The 22,228-nt window shown below is 44.6% G+C and overlaps 6 protein-coding genes across 6 annotated transcripts; 4 read left to right on the plus strand and 2 right to left on the minus strand.

Annotated features, from left to right (window-relative positions):
- Positions 1 to 736: 736 nt before the first annotated feature.
- On the plus strand, positions 737 to 3,051 carry LOC131262688 (heparin sulfate O-sulfotransferase). Its single transcript, XM_058264743.1, has 4 exons — positions 737 to 1,138; positions 1,223 to 1,464; positions 1,566 to 1,651; positions 1,725 to 3,051. Exons 1-4 carry the CDS (start codon positions 1,012 to 1,014, stop codon positions 2,347 to 2,349), a joined length of 1,080 nt encoding a protein of 359 aa, XP_058120726.1. The 5' UTR covers positions 737 to 1,011; the 3' UTR covers positions 2,350 to 3,051.
- An 11,188-nt stretch (positions 3,052 to 14,239) lies between these two features.
- LOC131263171 (alpha-tocopherol transfer protein-like) lies at positions 14,240 to 17,102 on the plus strand. The gene is made up of 3 exons (XM_058265330.1): positions 14,240 to 14,411; positions 15,684 to 15,778; positions 15,858 to 17,102. The coding sequence occupies exons 1-3, from the start codon at positions 14,243 to 14,245 to the stop codon at positions 16,533 to 16,535; spliced, it is 942 nt and encodes a 313-aa protein (XP_058121313.1). The 5' UTR covers positions 14,240 to 14,242; the 3' UTR covers positions 16,536 to 17,102.
- A 234-nt stretch (positions 17,103 to 17,336) lies between these two features.
- On the plus strand, positions 17,337 to 19,360 carry LOC131266874 (la-related protein 7). The gene is made up of 3 exons (XM_058269548.1): positions 17,337 to 17,539; positions 17,598 to 18,456; positions 18,528 to 19,360. The coding sequence occupies exons 1-3, from the start codon at positions 17,359 to 17,361 to the stop codon at positions 19,180 to 19,182; spliced, it is 1,695 nt and encodes a 564-aa protein (XP_058125531.1). The 5' UTR covers positions 17,337 to 17,358; the 3' UTR covers positions 19,183 to 19,360.
- A 1-nt stretch (position 19,361) lies between these two features.
- LOC131266875 (NHP2-like protein 1 homolog) lies at positions 19,362 to 20,183 on the minus strand. Its single transcript, XM_058269550.1, has 2 exons — positions 20,029 to 20,183; positions 19,362 to 19,881 (listed from the first exon to the last, which is right to left on the minus strand). Exons 1-2 carry the CDS (start codon positions 20,029 to 20,031, stop codon positions 19,501 to 19,503), a joined length of 384 nt encoding a protein of 127 aa, XP_058125533.1. The 5' UTR covers positions 20,032 to 20,183; the 3' UTR covers positions 19,362 to 19,500.
- Positions 20,184 to 20,439: 256 nt separating this feature from the next.
- Positions 20,440 to 21,044, plus strand: LOC131262618 (SNAPIN protein homolog). The gene has a single exon (XM_058264665.1). The coding sequence runs from the start codon at positions 20,545 to 20,547 to the stop codon at positions 20,941 to 20,943; it is 399 nt and encodes a 132-aa protein (XP_058120648.1). The 5' UTR covers positions 20,440 to 20,544; the 3' UTR covers positions 20,944 to 21,044.
- LOC131262617 (ribonuclease H2 subunit B) lies at positions 20,947 to 21,987 on the minus strand. The gene is made up of 2 exons (XM_058264664.1): positions 21,954 to 21,987; positions 20,947 to 21,888 (listed from the first exon to the last, which is right to left on the minus strand). Exons 1-2 carry the CDS (start codon positions 21,985 to 21,987, stop codon positions 21,056 to 21,058), a joined length of 867 nt encoding a protein of 288 aa, XP_058120647.1. The 3' UTR covers positions 20,947 to 21,055.
- Positions 21,988 to 22,228: the final 241 nt, after the last annotated feature.

A 22,228-nucleotide genomic window follows, 5' to 3' on the forward strand; every position in this document is an offset into this window, starting at 1 on the left:
GCTCTTTTCTGCTTGTCCAGTATTTTGACAGTTCAAAAGTGAGGAGATGTTTTCAAACAAAGTTGCCGCAAGTTTATCCGATCACCCAACGTAAAGTGTGCATTGAAAATTTATGGGAGTTATTACAAATTCAAAGAATTTATGGATCACATTTTTATATCAATAAATGTTTGTTTTGCTAACTGTCAAAAATATTTCAATCACCTTTTGCTCTTTTAAGCATATGTATAAACCTCTCTCTTCCACAGATCGTGGACAAAAGATAAACACTACTCGCTGTCAAACTGTGCAAACATATACAGACCACACTGCAAACAGCAACAAGAAGGAGAAGGGAGAAGACGAGTTCTAGTTCGGTGGTGCATCAGAGCGGATGTTAGCAGTGCATAAGTTTCCTGAAAGGGTTAGCGGAAAAGTAAGGTTACGGCACGACCGCGTGGTCACCCCGAGCTGGAGCTCAGGTCAGAAAAATCCTAGCTGCCGCACATCTCGTTCTGTTTGAGTCAATCAAGCGGACCACGAGTTCTTGTGTCCTGACAACGGAAGGAATTATCCCTCCCGTGGCCGGCGGGTGGACATATGGCTATTATTAGCCGGTCCTAAAGGACGAGCCCCTTCATAGGAGTTCGGACAGAGTCGGTACGCCTCTGATTACGAGTAAGGGAACAAACGTTCGACTTAGCGTAGGAGGATATACCCCGACTCGCATAGCGAAAGAAGAAGAAGAAGAAGGGAGAAGAAAAAATATCCGTATCATGTCGAAAACATAACGAGGCGGATGTAATAGAAAAAGTCCAGTCCCCTTCGTGCTCCGGAGTTGTGCGCTGAAAGATGTGTCTGGAAACTGAAAGCGTGTAACTAAAGTGAAGTACGGACGAATAATACTTTTAGGTCTGGTGTCGAATTGGCAACGGCACCAGCGAAACATCCTGCGGTCGCCTCCTCAACACGGGTACGGGGCGCGGCAGCTCGGAGGAAAGTGGGCGCCAACAGCATCCGATAAGAACGGAAATGATTACAACCAAATACTTTTTCCTGCTAACGTTGATCACCGCCGGCTTTGTGTTCATTTTACTGTACCATTGGTTCTCGACAAAGGTTATTCTCGCTGATAAGCTTGCGGTACATATCGGCGATGGTAAGTATGTGGGCCAACGGTCAAAAACATGTAACACTATCAATCGAGGTTATCTTTGTGATTTTCTAACGCTCGGAATTGCAGGCAACGATGAGCACCTGATACATAGCAGCGTAAATCATTGGCAAACCTCCACCGGCAAAGTGGATGATCAGACGACCTACCGAAACTTCGATGAAAAGTTTGTGATAATCTACAACCGGGTACCGAAAACGGGCAGCACTAGCTTCGTCAACCTAACGTACGATCTGTGCAAGAAAAATGCATTCCACGTACTGCACATTAACATTACCGCCAACATGCACGTACTATCGCTACCGAATCAGGTAAGGGTGGCGAATGCGAAAACACCGAAGCGTGCCTTGAATGCTTATAACGACGCCGCTGCCTACTTTAACCTGTCCTTTGCTTTTCCTCCCCAACCCAGCTCAAGTTTGTGCGCAACATTACCGCGTGGGATAGTATGAAACCTGCCTTCTACCATGGACACATGGCTTTCTTAGATTTCTCAAAGTAAGCTGCTTTTTCTAGCGCCATGCAAAAAACTACATGGTTATCATACCAACCCTCGTACTGTTCTTTTCAGATTCGGTATGCCATCGAAACCGCTGTATATAAACCTAATCCGGCAACCGCTGGATCGGCTGGTTTCGTACTACTACTTCCTGCGTTACGGTGACGACTATCGGCCGTACCTGGTGCGGCATCGGGCCGGCGATACGATGACATTCGACGAGTGCGTTTCCCGCCAGAAACCCGACTGCGATCCGACGAACATGTGGCTACAAATCCCGTTCTTCTGCGGACATCACGCCGAATGCTGGAAGCCCGGCAGCAGCTGGGCACTCGAGCAGGCCAAACGGAATCTCGTCAACGAGTACTTCCTGGTCGGGCTGACGGAGGAAATGGACGAGTTCATCGAGCTACTGGAGCTGTCACTCCCACGGTTGTACCGTGGAGCCGTTGCCCACTTCCAGAAGTCCAACAAATCGCACCTGCGCAAAACGAAATCGAAGGTCGAACCAGCCCTTGAAACGGTGGCCAAGATCAAGGAGTCCACCATCTGGCAGATGGAGAATGAGCTGTACGAGTTCGCCCGGGATCAGTTCCATTTCGTGCAGAAAAAACTGCGCACTCCCGGCCGCAGCATGATGCAGGACTTTCTGTACGAGAAAATTAAACCAAACCAAAATGGGCCCTCGAAGAACTGATACCGGAATCGGGATCCCCTTCAAGGGAAGGCTCTCAAGCGACAACGCAAGCGAGGCTTTAGGAGGGACCCAGGGCATGTGGCATGAATGTTGTTTGTGATACTCTTGAATGCAAATCCGTGCATGCGTGAATGTCTGTATGTGTGCGTATGTGTGTGTGTATGTATAAGTTTGAGATCTGTAATGGTGCCACTCGGTGTGCCGCTTTCGAAACGTTTGAAAGACATTACTTTACAAATAATGAAGCGGTGGAAGAAAGAAGCTCATAAAGTCAGGATCGATGATAAGGCTGGAAAATTGTTGATTAATTGTAAATGTTCCTCTACCGATAGTTACTTACCATCTTAAAATCGCATTTTTTCTCATTGTCGCAGTAGAATAAGACGATTTCACCATCATTCATTTTTCTAATGGTTTTGACTTTTGCTTGGTGTAACATCCACCTATTATCATCGTTGGTCTCGAAACGGTGGTCTTTAGTTTATCTTAAAGCGTTCCTTTGCTAGTTAAAGACATTTTTTTTCAATTTGCCCACTTCATAGTAAAATACAAGGGCAGGCAGCTTATCGGGATAAAAAGTGAAAAACAAACCAATCGCTAATCGACCGCAACTTACAATAAAGCACTAAACCAAGAATAATGAAACAACAAAAATTGCAAGACACATACAATAAGTAATCTAATAAAAGACATATTTTTCATAAGCACTCTAATATTCTTCTATCACGTTACTTAATGTTAACCTCTACCAAAATCATATTAGACATTCTCTGGGAAATATAGTTTTCCCTTACAAATAATTTGCAAGTGTAAACTTGAGCAACCCCCATGGGATCATAAGAAATACATTAGCTCTCCGATAGTTGATCGTACGAACGATCGAATAGAAGAACCATATTTACGTTTTTCTATTTTCACTATTTTTCTACCCAAAGCCGGTACGCATAAAACGTAGGAGTATCTAATGGGCGACAATAATGTTCTTGTCTAATGAGCTGTTGCCCTCTCTGACCAACCAACCCACAGGGCGCCAACTATCTCGCAATCTGACCACAAGTCAATCATCCGCTCGTTTGCAGCATGCAACTTTGCGATAACGATTGTAGGGAGAAAAACAATGCGCAGTCTTATTTGAGCGATCTAATCTCTTCGACCACCGATGGTCGGTGATGATGTGCATCCGGGTTGGTTTGAGGCGGTGAACAAGAAGGTGCGCGCTCACCTTTCCCTGGCCGGTTCAACGCTTCCGCGTTCACGGAAATACTTACTATTGTGTCCCGGTGAACCCGATGTAATGGAAGAACGCGCTGGGTGCATCTGATTAACCTACAAATAAAAGTGTAAATCCCTGCTAAGGTGCACTTTGGTCCGTACCACGATTGATAGCGGTTGGAAGTTTGGATGATACGGATGTTTAATAATTTACGGTCCGTTGAACAAAAGCGTGATCGAACGCAACGAAATAATCACATTTATTCCAGTTTTTTTTTCTTATCTGGTATGGAAAAATGCCTCCTGCTTCGTGAAAATAAGCATTTATGAAACTAATCTTCAAATCATATTATCTACTGATCAAATATTGTTTCGTCAACATTCAAACACGTTCTATTCTATTGAATAAGTTACACAAAAGCCGATGGTTCCGAAATTGCTTCCACAAACTTAAGTACATTTGTCAAGGTTGAGACTAATGGAGTAAATACTTATGAAAGGTTACCTTTGAAGAGGAACGATGAAGTTAATCACGTGCTTTCTGTTTGGAAAGACTAAGCGAGAAAACAGCAAAGCGACGTTACACAAATGTTGTGGTAGACGTAAGCGCCTTGCTTTCCGCTTTTCTGTGGATTGTTTCCGATTTCCGGTCCGACATTCGATCGGCACGATAAACACTTCCATGCTGACCGATAAAACCCGCTGATATAACTTCCATCTTCGGAAAAGCTCTCCTCTGTTTCAATCTTCCGCTTCTCACAGGGGCTCTTTTGATTTTGAAATAGTAATTTTATCCAATTATTTCTAGTCTTACGTAGTTGCTTTCAATAATTCGTAAGCTATTGCGTGCGCGAAGTGGCGAAGCTCCCCGAGATTCAATTACTTACGGCGTGCATGGTGCAAAAAATTCAACTACAATGAAAAGAGCGCATCTCAACAAATTTTTTCTAGTGGGGAGCAATTTATGAATCAAATCATCGATTACTCAACCCAATGCAAAAGCTCATGCTCAAATCACCTGAGCCTGATCTCGAATGCCGTTGAATCATCTTTTCATCTCTTCACGGCATAAAGAAGCCGGTTGGCCAATGTCATCCCCGTTGAAGCACAACAAATCATGCTTGAGTTGAAAACATAATACCCCCCGACCGGTTGGGCTGGACTGTGTTTATCCAGCACTTATGCTTTCTGTATTCCGGCGTGTGCGCAGCTCGTCAGCTGTGGAGCAACGCCATGACAAAAACCGATCACTACGCCCAGACACGATTTGCCAATGGTGGCCAGCTTGGTAATGGGGCACAGCATGTTTGTGATCCGCGTTTGCTGAAAATAATTACCACCAGTAATGCCGAAGTCGAGAAGCATAAATACAGGTAGGTCCATAAATATACACATGGGTGGAAAAACTAATGATCATAAAAAGGAATCATGACGTCGCTGTTCTGTTAGTTTTTGTTTTTCATAAACAGTTCATAAATAACTAATATTTCAAAATCATTTACCACCATATGCATGGAGCATTAAATGGAGTTTAAATAAACTTCTCACTTCGTTATATGTTACCAACGTTTTAGAAGCGGCATTCAGCCTTTCTGCCCGAGTAGTTAAAGAGTTATGAGCAGAACTGTTAAAATCTTGTGCGTTCCGATCTTACCAACATTACTAACCCGACGATCATTCCCCTTTCGCGTTGCCCGTAGCAAGTTCAAACTCTGCAACCGAGTCCAAGCAGGCCGAGTTGAGCGTTGATTGTTGCACCACGTTGCCGAGCACGTTGCTTTTACGGCCGTTGGGCGCAACCCCCGGAAAGAGGTTCGTGGCGCACCAAACGGCCCCAAGCTTCCGGTATCTCTTTCTGTCCCACATCGGCACCATTTCTCTGACCGATAACCCGACCTTTTCTAGCCACGAGAAACGGGTGGGGGCTCAAAATTTGAATACACCACCTTGGTCGAGTGGCGAGGTTAAACATACGGATATTTCCTTCAGGTACGCAACGCGCGTGGTTTTTCTTCGGTCTGCCAATGCTACCGAGGGTTTTGCCAGTCTGCGCAACATTTCTGCCACGAACGGTAGCATACAGTTTCCACTGTGCTTTTCTCCGGGCCGGCGATCGTACGATGATCTAATTGATTCTTCTCGCCACGTCTTGAGGATGCGTTTTTCCTCTTTTTCATTCGAAAAGATTCAAATACATCATTGTGAATAGTGCAATAGTACGCGAATAATTAACAGGAGAAACTAAACAATGGGCACGAAAAAACGAAACTCCGCCGTTATGTTGTAATGGCGTTCATTTGAGCTCTCCGGAAGCGGCTAGGTACATCCTTCACTACTCGCCGTGGGTTTTCAAACGCACAGTTAATTAGTGTAAGTTTCTCAAAACGGTTTGGAACGATACCGTTTTAGATTGTTTTCTTGAAGGAGCCTTTTTACCTGGTGGCGTGACCAAGCACAGTGACTAGATCGTACCAACAAACGGTGGAAGTGTGGTTGGCGATGTGACTAGTTAAAATTAGCATTTTCCATAGTGAAACCTTTGCACCGAACGTCCGACAGTTCCGATTGTGCAATGTCATTGAATTGTGGTCATGGAGTGGATATGGGGTGCATCATTTTTCAGCCAGCAGTCCTTTGTTAGTGAAGAACAGCGAGTCACGGTTATCCTGACCTATGTGGTTGATGCGCCAGTATAGAAAGAGCCGAGACTGATAAAGAAATGTGATAAAACAAGTGTCTCTAAAGTGAATCTGACGAATTTCTGTAACAGTTGAATGGAATATTTTCTATGATGGACATTGTAAAGGTAACAGTTGTGGAAAATATTTTTCAACTAGACGTGTTAAAATTTTCATATTAAATTAGCATATCTTTTTTCCTATAGTTTGGTAGCATTTATAACTACGTCCCATTAAAGTGTGATGTTTGAATGGTACGAATTTTCTATTTATTTACGTACCTTTTTAAATATTTTGATTTTATTTCAAGCGATTTTGCCTGCACAAAAGATGTTTTGTTTGTTTTATCCTAAACCTTTGAATTTGTAAGTGGTTCCACCTAATTACTCGTTTGTGATTCTTTAAACTTATCAAGTAAGGTTTTATCTTTCACATCGCACAGTTACTTGTGACTTCATAATGTAGACTAATTTAAGGAACTTCCTCAGTTCGCTTGGAAAAGGTTAAATGTTAACTACACCCGTTCACCAACATTTCAAGCCTCTTAGAGGAACGAATGGATTTGTCGGTGCAAAGTTAGAGTTCAATTATCTTAAAACACACCAGAAACACCAGAAACCGTTACAACTGGCAACACCTTTTGGCCGCACGAAGATGCTGCCGGGCTGGGAGTAATGAACGCAAAAAGTGCAACAAAGTGCATCACAGGGTGAAATCGGTCAGCTCCACCCCCTTCAGAGAAGGGTGCGTTCTATCGCCACCTCGCACCCTATTATCAACGCCAGTGCTATATTTTTGCCGACTTCGCGAGTCAGATCGGTTCGCATTGTTACTAACGTACCGGAAGGGACCGGACTTGAGAGGCGGGACGCCAGCGAAACTGAGGAAAACTCGATTGGGGTTAGGAGAAGAAACGCACAAAGCGCCCACCAGTAGTAATCAGCACAGCTGAGTGCTTCCTCTCTGCGCTGACCCCGCGCGGGTCGTTCCGGCTTTCGCATCCCTTCCCTCGCAAAGCGAAGAAAGTGTACACAATGAAAAACGCACCCTCGGTCGGTGCAAGTGCAAGTGTTATATAGCGATAGTGCACCGTCGCTGGCAGCTTCAGTTGCAAGTTTAGTAGTGGCCAGCAGGGACCGAGAATCGCATCAACTTCAGAGTAATAGCAACCCACAGAAGTAGGTAGGTTCTAGTGGGACAGCTTACACAAAAAACGGTACACATCATGGTTTCCTTTCGGAAGTCAGCTGTTTTTGGCAGAGGAAATAATGCGCATGGCGCAGGAAAACGCCGCGAAAACTCTCATCTGTGTGAGAGAGCGTGCGGGTTGCCAGTGGCAACGCCATTTCGCGTGTTAGTCTATGTCCTGTGCAAACAAAACAGAAGACGATGCGGATGCGTCATCAGCAGTACGCCGTACTCCCTAACATTCCATGCAAGCGCATCTCTGGCCGAACTGAAGTGTCATTTGGCGTGGTGTGATAACTCTCACTCTTTCTCAACGTTTTGAACATCCGTGTGGTAACCGGAGATATTCTGCGGCATCCCTGCGACAACTCCCGCTGGTAGTGACGTGTCGACCCGTATGTGACCCCAACCACGTGTTTCTTCAGTGCTTGCATGTGGAGATCGATTTGGAAGAAAACGACCTACGATTGGGTTGGGTCTAATATTGTGCCAAACCGTTTCAATCGTTCTGAGCTTCACTTACCCTAGTGCGTGCACGTTCGTGCCTGCATGGCATGCGTTTTCTACGGCCTAATCGTAGGTCCAACTCCCAGCCATCTCTCTCGCGGTAGCGTCCAAGGGTCGCCAGTGTTTGTACTCACAGCGTGGGTTCGCCGCATGGCAAAGCAGAAATAGCGAGCGCCTGATTCTTTGTGTTTGCGGAACGTCCGCTGCCTTTAGGTCGACTTTAACTATCGCGCACTATCGCAACTCAATTACTCATCCACAACGAGCAGGCGACGTCTTATTTCCATCTCGGACTGCATGGCATGGACGATAAATAGTCTCGTCAGTCGTTCGGTGACACACAGAATGGCAGCAACGCCCCGGCAGATGCAATCGATGTGTGCCACAAACTAGTGAAAGTGTCGAGCGATTGTAAGTTGCCATTCTAACTCCGACGGAACAAGCACACCCATCCAGTTCAGAGTGTTCAGATTAAACTTGTGGGTGGACTTGTGATCAGATCAAACTATTGTGACCTAAACAACATAGTTGTTGTGTCGTTTGTTTGCTTGTGCAAAGAATCCATGCTCAAACGGGATTCAAAAACCGATTATTCTAATTTCGTGCCACAGAACCTACTCGAAACATCCGACTCTCCAGCTAATACCGGAAACACGTTTGTTTACCGCACACTTTCCAGCGTAGAGGCCGACACACAAAGCTGCGCGATCGACCTCCACTCTAACCTTAGTATCGCGTATTCAACAAATCGATTCGCAAAGTAACGGAGCTTAGAAGTGGTGCAGAACAGCAAAACAGCGGTAAGTTTTAGATTATGGAAGATAATCAAAACAAGATCTTTGGGATTTTTGGGGAATTCGCCAACCTCTGCAGCGTAAGAAAACTGTCTAACATGCATTGTACTAAGCCTTAGATTTTTAGTTACAAACTAGAAAAGAATGTCCATTGGTAACGAAAGATCATTCGATGGTAATATATTCTCTTCCAGATAGGATGAAAATCTTATTCAGAAAGCTAAGGGATAAAAATATTCTGCCTATAGGGACTAATGAAGGCTATATTAAAGTGCACTTAAAAAGCAATTTGAAAACATTCAACCGCACATCGAAGTAAATCCAGAAACCTTAATTGAGCACACCCAACAGTTCTCAAAGTGCGCATCACCACCGACTCGGGTGTCGGCTTGTGTGTTCCGGTTTGCGCTCGGACTGTTATTAACTCCTTCGTTCGCCAGCGTCGAGCAAACAACAGTCGAACATGGGTTGGTTTTCCTGTCGGATGACGACAGGCCGGGCGAGGAGCATTGTGTCATAGTAGCAACCTTTGACCCAACGTCGCCAACCCGGTAAACCCGGCGATCGTACGACCGGGGAACACCTCCGTAGCGGAACCGGTGGGGATGTTTGCTGGCTACTTAAAACCGGCATCGTTCGATTACCTCACATTGGCACGTTAAATGTATGCAGGTACGGACTCTGTGCGACGGCCTAATGACGCTGTTGACGTTTAGTTACAGCCGTTGCCGTTGCGACAACTCCCGTTGTCCACCGCTGATCACCGGACACGCGACGCACCATGTGCAGCTCCATCTCTGAACTAGACGCTTGCAGTGGTGACTAGTCACAACATCTCACAGTGCACTACGAACGATCATTGAGTTTTTCTAAACGATCAGCGTTTACACCACATTGCCAATCTGAAGGGGTGACTTTGTGTATGAATTTTTCATTAACCAGTTTGCCTTTCGGCGGGGGCGTCTTTTCCGCCGACACACGGGTACTTCAACTTCCTTCGAACAATCCGTCAAACTCCACCGAGGCAGGAAGTGTCTGTTTGCGAACGGAATGGAAGGCTCTAGACAGCCTGCAAGTGCACTCGACCGTACGAATGATCGGTAGAACAGGAAATATGTTCGTATTCTTAGAGGAAAACGAAGCATAATGGATGGTTAGATCATTTCTAAGTAAACCGTAACCTGTTTCATGGGTTTTGTTTGTTTCTTTGCTGTTGCTGATGTCGGCAATTACTTGTTGTACACGAACAAATTTGAGTGATAACAAAACTGGCCTTAAATACGGGCACATAACACGTCCGGAAAGATTCTCCCAGCATTGATAAGTCCCGCCGATAAGTATATCCTATGAAACAGGATCAGCAGGGCAGAAAGTAGGGAAATTTTTGGATTTTGAATTTTGATCAATTACTAATTTTAGATCCCCAAAATCCCAATGTAAAAGGGTTCACGACCATAAAATACAAACATTAGTTGTAAAAGAAAGAGCGGATTAGGGTTAACGAGTTCGAAAAAAGATAATTTGAGTAAAATCCTAATTATTTTCCTGCAAACCGAGCGCCAAAACCTTACAGCATACTTTAAAGGCCTTAATTTGAACCAGTTAGTGAGCAATAACTTTGATGAGACTGGTTAAACCCCCTAATTAAAGGCTACATGGAGCATCACATTTTGATATCTTTGATTGTTGATTCCGGAACAATTTAACGGTAGAGTGGCTTTTAAAGGTGTGGTGTTAAACATTACATCATAAGTAGGTGATAAAAATCACACTTGCCAGTTCAATTTGAACAGTTCGGTTCAATTTTAGGGAGGATCGGGGAGATACGATCGGGATGTCTTCTATTCAGACATTTTGTATAATATGTCCAAAAATGAAAAATCAGTTAGATTGACATTTTTTCCAAGTTTTCTACTTCATACCTTGTTTGCATCATTTGTTTGATGAAGCAGCGACAAATTTGCTCGACACTTCAGTGATGATCGATCTTCACAATCGCTCCCCAAGTACAAGTGGTACAATTACCTCCTCCAACCTCGATGACACCAAATCTCATTATCGAAACGATCTTAACCGGTATGACGTTAATTCATGATGCCACAAATTTACCTAAATTGCGCGTGTCACTGTCGTCGGCGAAGTCACTGTCGTCGTCGGCAGGTACTCGAAGGCATGGAACAGACGGGATGGAACAACAATCTGTCAACTCAGGTTGACCGGCCGTGATCTTGGGATGCGGTTCATGGCATCAGTCGCACTTCCTCCCACGAATGCCACGCTAAAGTGGTTCCCTGGACGTCCTTCTAACCCGGATAAGATCCTGGTGACTTTATCTTTCTTTGTCGTTACAATATTTCCTGAAGAATGCCGAGGATGAAGCCGACTTCTTGCATAGGGTTGCGTTATATCTGAAGGCTGACTACTTTTCGTTTCGAACACTCCACTGTCCGTAGCAGACTTTGTGAATGCATGTTTTCAACGATACCGAAAAGACTAAACCCTACGTACAAAATCCTCTCCAATCTGCAAGAGACCGCGCCGATATCGTTGCCTTGAGGGAGCGCAATTGCATTACCTGATTCCGATCCCCCACCTCATTTGTAGCATGAGATTATTTCCTAGCTGGCTGTGTGGTTGTGAATCTTTTTTTTTTTTTTTACGTTTACATTGCATTTTGTGCATCCGATGCAGTTTCTTTCTCATCAGCTGCATCTCTGGCGTTTCACGTTTCAGTGAGCAAGCGAGCGAATTCGGTTTAAACCGCGCTTCTCACCCGACTCATCTCACCGCTCACTCCGCTTCGCTCGTTCGTGTCCGTCCAACACGGCTCGTGCTTCCTCCAACCCTAGCCTTCTACCACTACTACCCCCTACCCCACGGGCGCAAATTTCAATCCGCGCGCACAGGTGCTGGCTCACCGCCTTCGATCGATGGGCGCGCGTCCATTCGCGAAGTTCAGAATTTTTATATAGCGGCTCCAACGGGCGCCACTTCTCGCTAGTAGACGAAGAGCGCTGGCCGGCATCGGTACTCGTTTCGACTCCGTTTTCATTCGCACCGCACCACAGCATCCGTGAAAAGTAGTGAATTATATCCAGCGGTCCTAAGTTGTTAAAAACTTGTTAGTGCTTAACGTTTCCCCTGCGAAATGATCGAAACACGCAATCGTTAGACCAAAGGCTAGATCCTCCCGTCTTTAAGTAGACATTCAGTTTAGCGTGGTGTTGCGTTGCCGAAAAGAAGTTAAACATCTGCCATCTGTAAAGTGTGTGAAGTGCTTCCTCAAACATGGTCCATGTGGAACATGGCAAACCTGTGCACAGCAAGAAACATAGTTTCAAGGCCGCTACCATTACCACACTCGCTGAACACAACGACCCCTTGCGGGTTGGGAGCGGGCGCATGCAGTTTTCCCCCAGCTCAAATGCGCCACATGCGAACGGAAAGTAAAGCCGCTACACTTTTCCTTGCACGCCGCGCTGGAGCCCGCATGATTTATGGTGCTGGAGGGCGAGTTCGCTTATGCTTTTTCTGAACTCTCCCTCGGACGGTCAAGGATTGCCAGTGATATTGAGTAGGGCGCGCAATCAGCAAGCATCGGTTTGGTTGGAGAGCCGATACAAGAAAAGAAGCAAGCTTAAAACAAAATCGATCGAGTCCGGTTTAACTGGACGATTTACGGAGGTTGCACTTTAAAAAAACATGGTGCGCAAAAAGTAACCTTTGCTTGAATAGCATTTTTGAAAAGAGGGTCAACTGAAGTGAGCATAAATGAGCAGTTCTTGCCACTCGTTATAGCCGGTTATATTGCGTGTTTGTTTGATTTATTTGCCCGTTCTCATTTTTGCCTTAACTGTAGATTAAATGAATTAACAAAAATGGAACGATTTCGTAAGAGCATGTGGTCATTATTTTAGCCAACATCTAGTCATGGTTTAATCTACGGTTTGTTGGGGGTTGGGCTTCGTTGTTTAGTTTGTGAGATTCAAAACTTTTAACAAAACTTTGTATTTTAATTTTGATTTTATTCATCTAAAGATCTTTTGGTTGACTAACAACTGCTTTTTTAGTTTATCCTTATTACAATTTTAAAATGATACACACCTGATAAACAAAGGTTCAATTCAACAGAAGCATTCTGAACAAATCCAGCAAATAAGCCACAGAGTTTCAAAAATGATGGGTCTATTCTAGATGTGACGCGATAATTTTACCCAGATGATTTCACCTACAAGTCCTCAACAACCGATTGCTTACGCAAATCAGTCGGGGCAAAGGGGAATCGCAAAGTCCCGATCAAGTTCAGGTATCACAATGTACCGGCGCAAATTGCTCACAAATTACCAATGCCTCCTACCTGCCCCCTCCTTTCCTTGTGGGCAAACAATAAGCAGTTGGGTCAATTAAGACAGCACCTGCACTGATATGGCTATCGATAACGGGTTTACGTAAGAAGCTTTCATCTCTGACACGAACAACCACGCCGATATGTAAGCGAGATCCGTAGGGTGAGAAACCGTTTCTCGGCAGATGCACAGAGGTGCATCGATGCGCCTGTGGGAGATGTATTTTTTAACCAAAGCAATTGATAATGATCGAACAAGTTAAATCCGCTACCCAAGCCATCCCTAATGGCCGAAGGTGATGGATTAGAGCATCGTTTTAATTACGGTACCGAGCAAGATTAGCGAGAGGTTTTGTTAGTAGCGTTGACCTGACGCAGTAAGCGTCACGTCGAGTTCCAAGGCGTGCTCCCGATCACGCAATTCCTTCGTTCAAAGCATGCAACGAATGTTAGGCCGTTTGGTTCAAGGGTGCATGTGGCTGCCGATGCTTCCGGATGAGCCTTTGAGGGCACAACAAATTAGTGCCAGCAAATGGTGCAACCGCAGCTCGATCTTGTAGTTTCTTTTTGCTAAAAAATTCGCATTTTTTAAACTTTTTCTAAAAAAAATCTGAAAAGCAGTCCAATCAAAAATCTCTTATATTCACAACGAAGCCTGACGGTTCCAAAGTCTGCTCAAACTTGCAGAAGGTCTATCATAAAAGCAAAGGCGTTAGCACCAAGCTCATGCTCCACCAATAACTGGTTTCCGTGCTTCCGCCCAAGAAGCATCCAAAACCTTTTCCCTGTTTTTATAGAATCGCTTACTGGAAACAATATCCGTAGCATTGCAATGCAGCGGGAGGAACAATGCCTTTAAGCTATCCGATTGTTGTTAGGATTTGGTTTCTAGTCAGCAGTAAACATTGGAAAAAAAACTTTTCGCTTTATTTTCACGGTTCAGTTTCAGCGGTTTACGCAAGTATCCATTTCCTGAGACAGACACGTTATTTCGTCATCATGAGTAAGTACATTTGTGGAAACTTTTTCTTACGCAACGAGGAGGCGAATTTTACAATCAATTACAATCCCACCCAATTCCCTTTGGCGGAGGGTTCAAAACGGTCCACACTAATCACTTCGTTCGACGGTGATTTAATTCTCCTTCCCATTGTCCAGGGGTTCCTACGATGCTGTCCGAAGTGGAGGAGCTGCCCTCGGTGCAGCTTGGCGATTACGTGCTGCGCTTCGAGCTGGAAGATTTGACACCGTTCGGCAAGGAGGTGGCCCAGAATGAGCTACGGGAGACACCCGAAACACGTGTTGCCGCCATCGAGGAGCTGCGGACGTTACTCAAAGGTAAGTTGCTGATGGTTGGAAGTCCGATTTCGATGCCACGTGCGACGTACCATTGAAACCACAGTGTGCGCAAACCTCAACCGTGGGAAGGCCAAGGGCAAAGCCTTCGCCAGTTAACCCATCTCACAAATCGAATCATCAATCATAAGGCGGTAACTTGTATGGTTTTGCAAATTACCTCCGAGACTTCATTAAACCGATCGTCGTTACATGACGCTAGGAAAAACATTGATCTTCGCTTATAGAAGCTTTTCCTACCATCTTCTATATGACCTTTCAGGCTGATTTATGCCATCTCTACTTCAATTTCGGCCTATTTTTATGTGCCATGACTTGCTGAAACAAAGTTTGCAGAACACGTCACGCGCACCAATTTTTTCATTTTTTTTTTTGTGTCTAGAGTCAAGCGAGGAAAATGTTTAATTTGCGTTATTTGCAAGCAGACAGACAGAGTCCTGATAAAAACAGTTTGGATAGTCATGATGACTCGAATAAGACAACTGGTCGACATATAAGAAAGGAAGAAAGTGTTTCCTGGGTTCCGGTTCCGATTGGACTTTTTTCAATTGCTATTATTTAAGTCAATTGATAGAGAGTAGCCTTCCTTCTAAAGCGTTGAATCAATGTTTTCAGCCTTTTCTTAGTTTTCTTCATACGTGTTTTAAAATTAATCTAATTTGGAATTAACGCAACAAGATCGAAGAATGAAAGCCAACGATCAAATTTAGCGACCCAGCTCAAAAAACTAGAGCCTCAATGAATCAGAGTCGCTACTCGAGACACGCTTGAGAATCGATAATTATCATTAGTCATGCCTCACCAATGAAACGGGGAGTTTTGTGTTGCCCACCCTTAAGATCGTTTGGGGTCGGAACGAATGATTGTTGTCGGACGGACGCGAATGGCACGAGACACAGTGGAAAGTTTGCGTACATCCCGCGTCTAGACTTTCCGCATTCACCTTTGCGTGCCACTTGCGAGCCAACCGCCGTCGCTGACGATCGCCGATCGCGAGCACAATTATGACGAAACGCAATGAGCCATCGGTTATTTGTACACCTTGGCACGATGACTGTTCAAATTTATTACACGATGATATTCACGGTTGTGTTTTGAGGAACTGGTTGCGGATCGGATCGGAAGAGATGGATTTGCAATTTTGGTGGGCATACAATCTTAATTAAAATAAGACAATTAACTGGTTTGGATAAGGGTTTAAGCCAACACACTGAATTACATTGCCTTCCTCTGTTTTTTTTCTGTTACTTTTAGGAGTTGAAGGTCTGGTAGTCCCGCTCGACAATGACGACTGGATGATTCGCTTCCTTCGTCCTTGCAAGTTCTACGCCAAGAGTGCATGTGAACTGGTAAGCCTTCTTTTCTCAATTCCTCTCACTTCCTGCATGGCAAACGACCTGTATCGTCTGACCTCATTGTTTCTTCCAGATTCAGCGATACTATCAATTCAAGATCAAGCACTGGGACATGTACAACGAACTAATGCCATCGAAGGAGGCCAACATCTTCAAGCAGAACATCCTGGCTGTGTTTCCCAACCGTGACCAGCTTGGACGCCGTGTGCTACTGCTGGAGCTGGGCAAAAACTGGAAGCACAAGGAAGTGTCGCTAGACGAGGTGTTTAAGGGGTGCGTGCTGTTCCTGGAAGCGGCTATGCTCGAGCCCGAGACGCAAGTGCACGGTGCGGTAGTTATCTTCGACATGGACGGACTAACGCTCCAGCAAGCCTGGCAGTTTACGCCTCCGTTCGCCAAACGTATCGTCGACTGGCTGCAGGACGCCGTCCCGCTACGGATCAAGGGAATCCACATCATTAACCAGCCAAAGATCTTCAACATGGTGTTCGCCCTGTTCAAGCCGATCCTGCGTGAGAAGCTGCGCAGTCGCATCATCTTCCACGGCACCGACCGGGAGTCGCTGTATAAGCACATCTCCAAGGAATGCCTACCGGCGGCGTACGGCGGAACTGTGGATGCACCGCGAGTGCAAGGCGAACAGTGGTACGAACTGCTGCTGAAGTGCGACAACGAGTACAAGGAGATCAACAACTATGGCTACACGCAGCAGATCGAGGAATTGCGCAACAAGAAGAACAAGAAAAAATGAATGTAGAAACGGGAGCATACTCAAGTTAACCAATGGGAGGATTATCCTTCAGCTTACCGTGACAGAAGCGTGCACATTCACCATGTGATGCAGAATTATTCCATCGACACCACATGTTCACAAAAAGGCACCACCGCTTTAACAAAACCAAGTGCTCAAAAGCTCCCAATTTCCCACAGGGATCTCGCATTACACTCGACGTGGTTTCTGCCAATAATCAACCCGCCGAAACATTGTTTAAAGGGTTCAGGTTTTCACAATCGCCGGAATGCACATTCCGCCCTAGAGCACACAGACATTAATGTAAAGCGTAATCACCGTAAGCTACATATTGGGTACAAACGTGAACTTTTTAGCAAGATAGCATGCACACAGAGGGCTCGATTGGTGTAATAGTATAGTTTTTCGATTAATGGGCGGCGTTTCGATGCTGCACAGACTCTCTTCGCTTTAGCGTACAGTCGTGAACGGAAGACTGTTTGTGGTTCGTTCATGTGAGTAAATCTACTGTTAAGCATATTGTAGCTAAGAATAGATGGTTAAGAGAGCAAGTAAATAAACATGAAAAATAACGGTAACTCTAGAGAAAACATTAATTTTCGCACAGATTTGAGCAACGGATATTTTGAAATTGAGTTAAGTTACGTAGTTTTTAGAATTACTGGCAGCACTGCATCTTCAAGCTTTGAGCAAGATTCATACAACAAAACTTTTTGCCCTATAAACCTTGGGTGTATGTCATTTTTGCCGGTTGTTTGTAATCAAAACACTGCTGTACTTTTTACAAGTTCTCTAGTAAAAATATACTTCTTCGGTTAACATCATGGCGTCCGAAAAACAAATAGCTGCAAGTGATGATAGTAAGGATAAAACGAACGTGAACAAAGGTCGGCACCGAAAGAAGCACAAGTATAATGCCATACGAACGCAAATAGAGTTTTATTTTTCCGACGCAAATCTCAGCAAGGACCGCTACATGGGGCAGTTGATGCAAAATGATCCGTGTAAGTATTCCATTCTACTCAACGTTCTCCAATGTTGACTGATTGTCGGCTATTGTAGGTATACCGCTGGAAGAGTTTCTAAAGTTCAACAAAATCAAAGCTCTGGCGTCAAATGTGGAGGAAATTGCGACGTCGTTGAAAAGTTCCACCTTTCTTACCCTGTCGGACGATCAGTCCAAGGTCCGACGCACCACAAATCCTTCGATAGCACGGGACAACGAACCGTGTACCTTGTACGTGGAAAGCCTGCCTCCGAAAGCAAACCATGATTGGGTTCGAAATGTTTTTTCCGCCTATGGTAAGGTGGCGTATGTATCGCTGCCAACGTTTAAACACTCGAAAAAGATCAAAGAGTTCGGCTTCGTTGAGTTCGAAGAGGAAGCGAGCGTCCAGAAAGCCCTGAAAGCGTTTCAAACATTTGGCGGGGTGTTGGCGTTTGAGACTACCGATCCGGCAAAAATGGCTAGCATTAAAACGTTCGATCAAGAGAAGCGAGAGTTGGAGCAACAATCAACCGGGGGTCTGCTATCCATGACGGAAGGCAAATCAGAAGATGAGATACATGTAGGCTCACCGGGAATTAAGGAAGAGGAACAATTTGTTGTTAAACAAGAAAACGAAACAGACCCTCAACCTGGCGAGGAATCCTTGGAACCTCCTGCAAAGAAAATTAAAACTGATACGAGTGAAGGTGAAGACACGCAAGATGAATCCCACACTGATCTGGAGGACCCAACCGAGGAAGAAGAAAATGAAACGGAGAAGGAAGCGGAAAAGGATGAATCAGCCCCGAGTACCAAACAGGTTTCCACGGCACAAGAAGGGAAGAAAAAATGTCGCCAAAGGAAGGGCTGTAGTACGATAAAGAAAGAACTGCAGTTGGATGATAAGATGTACGAGTTAAAAATAATGACCAAGTAAGTGAGACGATCTACTGCAATTAGGGCTGTTGTAAGTACATTTTTTTTTTTCATTTTTATATTTCTAGACAAGAATGGCGACGGCTGAGAAACAAGTATCTCAACCTACAGCGTAACGAAGCAAAGAAATTGAAAAAGCTATTCGCCCATTCCGACAAACATCCCCAACGGGGTCATCCTAAGACCAACGCTTCTAACGTGGTCGGTGGAATCGCTATGAAATCTATTAAATCTTCCCCAAGAGTCAACTTCTACGGTGCTATGCCGATCGAAGACGATCAATCTGAGATGGAAGAGGCAGTCCATCAGCCAGAAATGGCAGACGAAAGCGTCGCCCTTACGAAACAACCACTGTTTTCCTTCGAACCGGGGCTGATAGTGAGCGTTAAGTTTCGCGAACCATGCGTGGATGTGAAAGATTTTCGGGCCGAACTACGGCAGTACCCTTACGTAAAGTATATAGACGTTAAGGAGGGCGCATTTGAGGCATTTGTGCGTGTCGACAAACCGGCTTCGGCGAACGCGCTTGTGAAGGAGTACAGCTCGGCTGAACATAGTGCCCAAATACTGAGCGGGGAGCTGGAACAGCAGTACTGGAATAAGATGATGCGTGATCGGGACGATAAACTGAACAAGCGCGTTAAACCGGAGAAAGTGCGGGGCCGTACGAAGCTGATTCGTAAAATTGCCAGCCACATTAAATTTGATGACGATGATGACTGATAGGTGGAAAGTGAAACTGGGGAAAGAATAAAGAATGAATTACGATTATCTTTCAATTTTTAAATCACAAGATCTTTTAGAGACGTATTACCCAAGTAATTATCTGTAGATACATTAAAGATACCGTGATGTAGTATTTCTCAAATTAATCGGCGGAATATAAACACGTGTTTTATATGTAGAATGTCTTATTTTTATTCATTATCTGTATATGATTTAAACTGCAAAAACTGCGCCAAATATACTTTGTACTAGGAAGATACGTATATCCTCCCCCAAACAGAATGACTCAGTTAGCACACACCTTGCCCAGGTCATTCAAACGAGCAAGCGTTCGATTTCTTGCTGGATGGTCACGATCTGAGATTTGAGTTGGGAACCCTCGTCAATGGTAACCGAGCAGGCAACGATTGGGCGCGACACACCACAAGCACGGCCGAGCGCCTGCTTGGAACGGACGAATACGTACGGCACGTTCTTATCCTCGCACAGCAGCGGTAGATGGAGAATGATCTCAATCGGCTCGGCATCCGCAGCCATCACGATGAACTCCGACAGGCCACGGTTCAACGTTTTAGTTGCCTCGTTCGCTCCACGGCGGAGTTGCTTATAGTTGACCGCTTGCTGAATGAGGGCCATGATTTTCGCGGTCAGTGCCTGCTCAGCCAGCGGGTAGGCCTTTGGGTTTACCTCTTCAGTCTGAAAACAAAGAAATTAAATTGAACGGATCGATTAGTTCTCGTCAAGAAAACCAATAGGTTAGGATGCATAGCCCCGCCATGCGGCCATGCGTGCAATATCCAGCGAGAATTCCTAACTCATGAAGGTAGTTGCACAGTAACTTACCATTTTGAAGATTGTTGAGGTGATTGTTTTCAGAAAATAGGGTGAGATGTTACCGTAATAATAAGATTTTAGTCACTTTAGTTCAAAGCCTCGGCTAGCTGCTTCATCGGCTGGTGGAAAAATGTGTTTAAAGAAATGACAGGCCGCACGAAGCACGCGTTTTTTAAATGACAGTTCTTATCACAGCAGATTTACCAATTTCTAAAGCCAGTGCCACAGTTGCTTCATTTACGAAAAAGACATCAACAAAATGTAGAATTTCTATGATTTTTAAAGATGGAATAATCGTACACGAAGGGTATTAAGTATTATTCATGTTTCAGCAATATTGGCGTTTAGAACTGTATGCAAAACTTAAATATTTGGCCAACTCCCTGTGAAAAAAAGATGCCTTTCTTTTTGTACCGAAACTGAAGTTGTCAAAGATTGTTTTTCCTTCGCGTAAACAATAGAACTAGAAAAAAGTGTGTCTTCTGAAAGGTTTTCCGGAAAAAACATACTATTGTGCGCACAGATATGGCCGACGACCATTCCGATAGCTCGCTAACATCCATCGACGATGAAGAACGTACGGACAACACAGAAAACCTATGCGAAAACCCCACCAGGGACATTCTAACCGAAGGATTTTTTCGGCTGTTCAAACCAGTTATCGACGATCTCGAGAACAACATTCGTGGAGCGAGCAAAACCCAGGATGATTTGCGGCAACAGCTCGATGAATTATCCGGAGAAATGAAGAATCTTAATTTCGAAAACGATCCTGTGCTTCACGAATACTTCAAACGTATGGTTCGCGTGAAACAGAAGGTGGTAGTAATAATGAATATTCTTCAGGGGGCCCAAGAACGACTAGTCATGCTTTGCCAACAACAAGAGCAACAAAATGTTTCGGCCGAACCTCCCGCATCATAATCGATACACAAATGACAATGCTGTGCTAACAATATTTAAGCTTTAATTGAACAACTCATTCCAAAATTGTTGCTTTTATTAAACAGTGAAACTCTAACGAACATAAAATGTGTTATTTCTTGAAAAAACTAGAAATGCTCTTCGATCCGCTGGCTGCCTTGGCAAGCGCTTTGGCTTTCGCGGATACCTTTTTCTCTGCGGCCGGTAGTTTGATGGGTGTTGTTTCGTGTATGTCCTCTTTTTTAATTTTCTTTAACACTGCGGATTCCAAATCGACAGCAGACTTACGTTTTTTGGAAATATTCTCATCTTCGGGAAAACCGAGCGCTACCGACAATTTGCGGCAAACTTCGAGCGAGACGTAATCGCTGACGATTCCGTAGGCCGTCTGAAGAGCGACGCACGCATTTTCCTCCAGTTCATTCTCCTTCTCCTCCTTGATTAAGTTCATAGAGCGTGCCGCTGGTCCATCCTGCTTACTTACGACTCTGCTTAATCGCTTGCATTTGGCTACCAGCCACGCCAGAGCCTTCGTTTCATTGTACTTGTAGGCAACGATATTTCCAGCTCTTTTTTCATCCGCTATTAAGCTTATCCTAGAGGATTCCAAAACCTCCACGAGGACTGAGGTGGTGAGGGGAAACTTATCATCTACGAAAACTTGATCCAATGGTACCGCCTTTTCGCTGCAGTGCTCTTCTAGATACGGCAGCGCGAGGAACAGCGGATCGATTGGTGTGGGAATAAATATTTTTCCATTGGAACAAACGGTCTCATCGATGAACCATGATCGATGCTGCTCGTTGAAACAATTCACTTCATACAAGACACTTGGTGTTTCTTTGGAGTCGTTACGTCGCAACAAATATTTCGAAGGATTCTTCGTGGCTGGATTCCTCAATGTTAAAATCTTTAAACTGGAGTCACCGTTATCGATTAATGTGTCTGAAAGGAAATAATAAATGGCATTATTTTGGACATAGCACATTGTAAGGAGTCATTTTAATTGCCTTTAAATACAAAAAAGAACTTGTTAGACGACATGATCGTACACAAACCGCAGAAAATCAAAACAACACAACAAAACGCCGGAATTTGGCGGAATGCCTTGTCCTATGAAGAGAGAATTGAGAATTGAAAATTCTCTCGCAACATCGCAAAATCTCTCTTTCGAAGAGAGAGATTGCGCTTCCGAACCTTTCGAACTGGGTTTTCCAGGGATTATGTGAAAATGACATTTTGCCTTGTCCTATGAAAAAAATATCGCTATCGTTCTTGATCGAAA

Source organism: Anopheles coustani, chromosome 2, assembly GCF_943734705.1.
Source record: "Anopheles coustani chromosome 2, idAnoCousDA_361_x.2, whole genome shotgun sequence".
Lineage (NCBI taxonomy): Eukaryota > Metazoa > Arthropoda > Insecta > Diptera > Culicidae > Anopheles > Anopheles coustani.

What these genes read in the sequence shown, in the direction of transcription:
- LOC131262617 (XM_058264664.1), bottom strand. Translation starts at nt 21,987, where the DNA reads ATGTCGTCTAACAAGTTCTTTTTTGTATTTAAAG. An exon ending in GTTCTTTTTTGTATTTAAAG is followed by an intron (nt 21,889 to 21,953) that starts GCAATTAAAATG and finishes ATTTCCTTTCAG; the next exon opens with ACACATTAATCGATAACGGT.
- LOC131262688 (XM_058264743.1), top strand. Translation starts at nt 1,012, where the DNA reads ATGATTACAACCAAATACTTTTTCCTGCTAACGTTGATCACCGCCGGC. An exon ending in TGCGGTACATATCGGCGATG is followed by an intron (nt 1,139 to 1,222) that starts GTAAGTATGTGG and finishes TCGGAATTGCAG; the next exon opens with GCAACGATGAGCACCTGATA. An exon ending in GCTTTCTTAGATTTCTCAAA is followed by an intron (nt 1,652 to 1,724) that starts GTAAGCTGCTTT and finishes TGTTCTTTTCAG; the next exon opens with ATTCGGTATGCCATCGAAAC.
- LOC131262618 (XM_058264665.1), top strand. Translation starts at nt 20,545, where the DNA reads ATGGCCGACGACCATTCCGATAGCTCGCTAACATCCATCGACGATGAA.
- LOC131263171 (XM_058265330.1), top strand. Translation starts at nt 14,243, where the DNA reads ATGCTGTCCGAAGTGGAGGAGCTGCCCTCGGTGCAGCTTGGCGATTAC. An exon ending in GCTGCGGACGTTACTCAAAG is followed by an intron (nt 14,412 to 15,683) that starts GTAAGTTGCTGA and finishes TGTTACTTTTAG; the next exon opens with GAGTTGAAGGTCTGGTAGTC. An exon ending in CCAAGAGTGCATGTGAACTG is followed by an intron (nt 15,779 to 15,857) that starts GTAAGCCTTCTT and finishes TGTTTCTTCCAG; the next exon opens with ATTCAGCGATACTATCAATT.
- LOC131266874 (XM_058269548.1), top strand. Translation starts at nt 17,359, where the DNA reads ATGGCGTCCGAAAAACAAATAGCTGCAAGTGATGATAGTAAGGATAAA. An exon ending in GTTGATGCAAAATGATCCGT is followed by an intron (nt 17,540 to 17,597) that starts GTAAGTATTCCA and finishes CGGCTATTGTAG; the next exon opens with GTATACCGCTGGAAGAGTTT. An exon ending in GAGTTAAAAATAATGACCAA is followed by an intron (nt 18,457 to 18,527) that starts GTAAGTGAGACG and finishes TTATATTTCTAG; the next exon opens with ACAAGAATGGCGACGGCTGA.